The sequence below is a fragment of the Cimex lectularius genome, unplaced genomic scaffold (genome assembly GCF_000648675.2).
Source record: "Cimex lectularius strain Harlan isolate CLEC.00 unplaced genomic scaffold, Clec_2.1 scaffold374, whole genome shotgun sequence".
Taxonomy (NCBI): Eukaryota; Metazoa; Arthropoda; class Insecta; order Hemiptera; family Cimicidae; genus Cimex; species Cimex lectularius.
Window position 1 is genome coordinate 134,703 of NW_019392920.1, and position 5,658 is coordinate 140,360.

The 5,658-nt window shown below is 39.0% G+C and overlaps 1 protein-coding gene across 1 annotated transcript; it reads right to left on the reverse strand.

Annotated features, from left to right (window-relative positions):
* On the reverse strand, positions 1-4,190 carry LOC106665779 (larval cuticle protein A2B-like). Its single transcript, XM_014392486.2, has 2 exons — positions 4,067-4,190; positions 1-604 (listed from the first exon to the last, which is right to left on the reverse strand). The coding sequence occupies exons 1-2, from the start codon at positions 4,076-4,078 to the stop codon at positions 50-52; spliced, it is 567 nt and encodes a 188-aa protein (XP_014247972.1). The 5' UTR covers positions 4,079-4,190; the 3' UTR covers positions 1-49.
* Positions 4,191-5,658: the final 1,468 nt, after the last annotated feature.

A 5,658-nucleotide genomic window follows, 5' to 3' on the forward strand; every position in this document is an offset into this window, starting at 1 on the left:
AAACAAGCATTTATTTACAATTTATTTCGTCTGTCATAAATTTAGATGCTTAGAAACCGTAGGAAACAACAGGGCTGGAGAAAGATGTGTGTACGACAGCAGGTGCGGCGGCGACGGGAGCATGGACGACGGCAGCAGGACGAGCGTAAGCGACTGGAGCGTGGGCGACAACAGCAGCGGGACGAGCGTAAGCGACAGGTGCGTGAGCGACGGCGACTGGGGCGTGAGCGACGTTGGTTTCCTTGTGTACGACGGCGTTGAATCCGTTGACGGGGTCGGCGGTGTAGTCTACGACTCTCCTGGAACCGTCGGGTTCGACGAGGGAGTAGCTGCCCTGGACGACGTCTCCGTCACGTGTTTCGGTTTGACCTTTGGAGTCTCCGGTCACGGCGTCGTTCACACTGTAAGAGAAGCTGTACTGGGGGTGCGGGTCGTACTCTTCGGCTCTAGCGACTGCGACTGGAGCGTGAGCGACTGCGACCGGAGCGTGAGCGACTGCGACCGGAGCGTGGGCAACAGTGGCAAACGGTGAGGCATAGCCCGCGGATAGAAACTGAGGTGCAGCCTGAGCTGCGACCAAAGTGGCGGCCAAAACAAAAGTTGTCTAAAAACGGTCAAATAGTTATATTACATACGGGAATCTCCAATTCGTTCATGATAATTTCATAAATTTTAGCACTGCTAGAAGATCGGAGTAATGCTGAAAATTGTATTGTTCGAAAAAGGCAGTAGTAGCAGGTAAAATTTTCTCATGTTAGAAGTATTTATCTTTTCTTTCAGGTATGCTATTTAAAAAACATAAAAATCATACATAAACAAAATTATTATTAAAAAATTAAGTCCTGCGGCTTGAAGCCCGACTACCCTCTGAGAGTCGCGACGACGGGTCAGAAACACTTAACCACCTACGATACATTTTTCTCAAATAAATCTATTTAAAATTATATATATTATTATAATCCGAGAATGCTATTATAATTCCAACGTTATTTATTACATACTTGAAATAGGGACGCAGCTCCAAAACAGAACGGTCAAAGTAAAGTAATAAAAAATTAGGTGGAAACAGTATATGAAAAGGAAACAAAAACACCAGTCGAAAACACACTTTTAAATAAAACGAAACCATAAATCAATGATTAAAATGCACATCAGTTCAAAAGTAACATCCAAATCTTTCTTTTAAAGGCCAATTGAATGTTAACAAATTGATCAATGCATGCCGGACAATTCTATAAAAACTTTTCGTTGATGAGAGATTGGTTGGATTGGATGAGAGTTCAGCCATTCGCAAACACCGACTAAGTACCCATAAGCGAGTTTTGATAGAATTTCTGGAGATCTGTAAAACCATTTAAAACCTACAATCCGAAGGACCAAGGAGTCGTCCATATTCTTCGCGGAATACAAAGTTGAGCTCAGATTTAAACATTTGGTATTTGATAGCTTTTCCTAGAATCATTTCTTATCATTTGAATGAGTTTTGTAGTAAGGAAACCAAATTAAATCACCGAATTTAAGAATATTCCTAACCAAAGATACAATATTTTTACTGCATGAGCATTTAAGTCAAACGTCATTCGTTTAATAACCCACGTTTCTTTATGTCTCAGGATCAATAGGAATGTATGAAATGTAAAAAGAAGAAATGTATGAATAATGATTCTCAGCGATACAATTCTTATTAAATATCAACCTCAAATCAGTGAGACCTCCTTAAGAGAGGGACATCATCAATGGAAAAAGATACGGAATACTGTTCTAAGAAAGGAACCTTTTTGGCAGAAAAAATCTAATGACATTTATTAAGATTAATCGAAAGTTCTTGTACGAATAATGATTCTCAAAGGTACATTTTTTATGAAATATCACGTTCAAATCGGTAATCATGTTGACCTCCTTAAGAGTGGGACATCAATGGAATAACATTTGGAATACTATTCTAAGAAAGAAACTTTTTTACATAAAAAATATAATGACATTTATGAAGATTAATCGAAAGTTCTTGCAGGAATAATGATTCTCAAAGGTACATTTCTTATGAAATATCACGCTCAAATCAGTAATCATGTTGACCTTCTTAAGAGTGGGAAATCATCAATGGAATAAGATAAGGAATACTGTTCTAAGAAGGAAATCTTTTTTGCAGAAAAAATTAATGACATTTATGAAGATTAATCGAAAGCTTTTCTTCGAATAATGCTTCTCAAAGGTACACTTCTTATTAAAGACCAGGCTCAAATCAGTTATCATGTAGACCTCTTCTGAGAGTGGGACATCATCAATGGAATAAGATACGGAATACTGTTCAACAAAGGAACCTTTTTTGCAGAAAAATTGTAATGACATTTATGAAGATTAATCGAAGGCATGTTGAGATTACACCAGTCATCAAAAGTAAAACTATCATTTTGCAATCGCAAACAACCATCAACTTTGTTGAATTTCACTCATTATGAAAGACTTTGCAGAATCAGCATACAATTGAGCATATTTTGCATAAAAAGAAATGTAATGACATTTATTAAGATTAATCGAAAGCCTGTGGAGAATGCAGCAGACATGAAAAGCAGAAATATATTTTTGCAACAGCAAACAACTATCAACATTGTTGAATTTCACAATTAACCTTTTAGGTAGTTCACTTTTAATGTGTTTTTTTTTGGGCTTTGAGTTTTTTTAAATCAATTTTTTTGTATATTATATCGTTTGTATTGATATTATATAGATTGAAATTGAGTGAAATTATATAGATATAAAAGTAAATAATTCATGTCTTACAGGAAGGATTAAATTCCTTAAAGTCCATCTTCCCGTTGGGTGACGCGAACGAGAGTTCATACCACTTTAAAATTGTCCTTATAATTCACAAGTACAAATGTACGAGCTATGCCGGGATTCGAACCCAGAACTCATAGCGTGGCCAATACGAGGCGGATGCCTTAACCACTCAGCCACCGCGGTCCCTATTTATTTTACATGTATAACATTTTTGAACTTAATTGTACTAGTAAACAGTTAAGGCTACCGCAACAGAACCGGCATTCTGTCTGGACTTCTAACACGACCTAAAAAAGGCACATGCCCCGGAGAGGAGTGTAGGCAGAAGAAACACTGTGAAGATACTGCCAGGAAGAGGAGGAGACTTCAGACCACATTTTATCTTTCTGTTAAGGTCTACGTACGTATAGGTTCTTGCAGCTAAGACAGGAAAAACGACATACCAGAAGCTACACTAAGGAACGTCTGGCAAGACTGTGGAGGTTGATTATCAACCTGAACCTAGCCAATTAGTTATAAAATACAGAGGAGCACTCATCTACTTAGGTCGAGGTGCAGAAGGTTTTGAGTCCGCCTCTTTTATCCCTTTCCATATCATTATCCATAGTAAACAGTTATTTGAAAGGTGAGAATATATAACCTATATAACAAATCAGTCATTGTACAGTATTATTCAGAAATCGTGAGATGCGGTCTGGTGTGATGTAGGTTTCAGAAAAACATTTTCTTTATGTTGCCAACTTTTCGATCTTTATTGAGATCATCTTCAGGGCCTGGGATTTACAAACATTGTTTACATTTGACAAATATGTTTGTAAATCCCAGGCCCTGAAGATGATCTCAATAAAGGTCGAAACGTGGCACGATACAGAAAATGTTTTTCTGAAACCTGCATCACACCAGACCGCATCTCACGATTTCTGAATAATTATCGATTAACGGTCACTAATCACCACACATTATACAGTATGTTCCTAACAAGATGAGAACCCCTTAGATTTTTTTTTAAAGTTTATAATGTAATAAATATGAGCTTGCAATAAGAAAGCACCTGTTGGAATATCAAAATTATTTACAGTCCTAATTATTTTTAAGTAATATCAGCTTTGTCTCGTCAAAATTGGTGGTTTTTCTCAAAATCACAGTTAAGTTTAATTTTTTTTATTAGACCGATTGACTGATAATAGTTGTTTTAAATTTGTATTGACTTTCAGCAATAATTCTTTAATGTATCGTTTAACCTTTGTAAGACATAAGGGTTTATAAATTTGTACAAACTACTTACAATGTAAGACATCTTCTCTTTACAGCGTTAACTGACGACTGTTGCTGGTTCTCGAGATGGTTTCGTTTATATAGTCCAGTTTTGGGCGTGAATCTTTCTTCAGATCAACGGATTTCAAGACGACCGCCAAAACGTAAAGGTTCTTTAATCACCTTCAAAAAACGCCCCGGATCGACCGGCCCGGAATCCGGATCATCTCATTTCATAAACAACCACGGACGATTTCGACGCGCTACTTAAGTACAAGAAAGTATAACACGTGTTAGATTAGAACTTCATCAAACGCTATTCGTAAATTACGTCATTACGTTATGTACGTTCAAAAAGGTACAAAATTATTAAGTTTTACCGTTTTGGATGACCAGGTGATAATCTATTTTTCTCTTCCTCATCATAATCCAAAGACTTAATAAACATATTAACAGTTTTAAAAGCCAAAGTCTGTGGTATTTGAGAAGATTTATATGGTACATACGAACGATGATATAAGCAATTGTCCAAAACTGGAACCATCTTGTTTACAAATGCAATCATCAAGGCAGATGGAGATTTAAATATTCACAATGTTTAGTTATTTTCTTTAATGTTTTTATATGAACTTTTCCTTATTGCATTGGACTTTCCCCATTGAAACGATTACAACCTACATAAATCTGTTTGGTAGATGGAGTAATCGATATTCCTCCATCTACCTGTTCCCTATAAAAAACTAACCTAAATTGGGGTCGATGGGGTATTTATAAAATTTCCGCCTTCGGCCCAAGTCAAACACACAACCTGAGAGGCGATGGAGAAGCTACTTCGCCATCAGCCCCTCCCCATTCACACCAATAAATACATTCACTCATATAAGACACAAACATAAAATACGGCCTGGGTCCACATACTATCTGCGCGGTCAATGCGAGGTTTCTTGACCAGAATCCGATGCTCCGGGTACGATTGACACCGTGCACACCTTCCGCGGCCGCCGCCGCCGGGCTCTGATTTCGTTCTCTTGAGAGAGTCCCGCTTTTATCCTTCCGGATAAAGCGTACTGCTCGTTAATGGTCCTCCTTTCGCTAGTTTACTGTGGAAGAGGGTTTGTTTGTCTTTCGTCCCTATCTTTCTTATCAACCGCCCGGACGTACGGACGGTCGGTCGGACGGACGGGGCAACGACATTCTCTACGCTTTTCTTGGACGGCCTGGGTCCACATACTATCTGCGCGGTCAATGCGAGATTTCGTGACCAGAATCCGATATTCCGGGTACAGATTGACACCGTGCTCACCTTCCGCGGCCTCCGCCGCCGCCGCCGCCTAGCTCTGATTTCGTCCTCTTGAGAGAGTCCCGCTTTTATCCTTCCGGATAAAGCGTACTGCTCGTTAATGGTCCATCCGCAGGTTCATCTACGGAAACTTTGTTACGACTTTTACTTCTTCTAAATGATCAAGTTTGGTCATCTTTCCAGCGTTCGACAAAACCGACAAAGTCGGTTGGGCTTACCGCCAGTCCGAAGACCTCACTAAATCATTCAATCGGTAGTAGCGACGGGCGGTGTGTACAAAGGGCAGGGACGTAATCAACGCGAGCCTATGACTCGCGCTTACT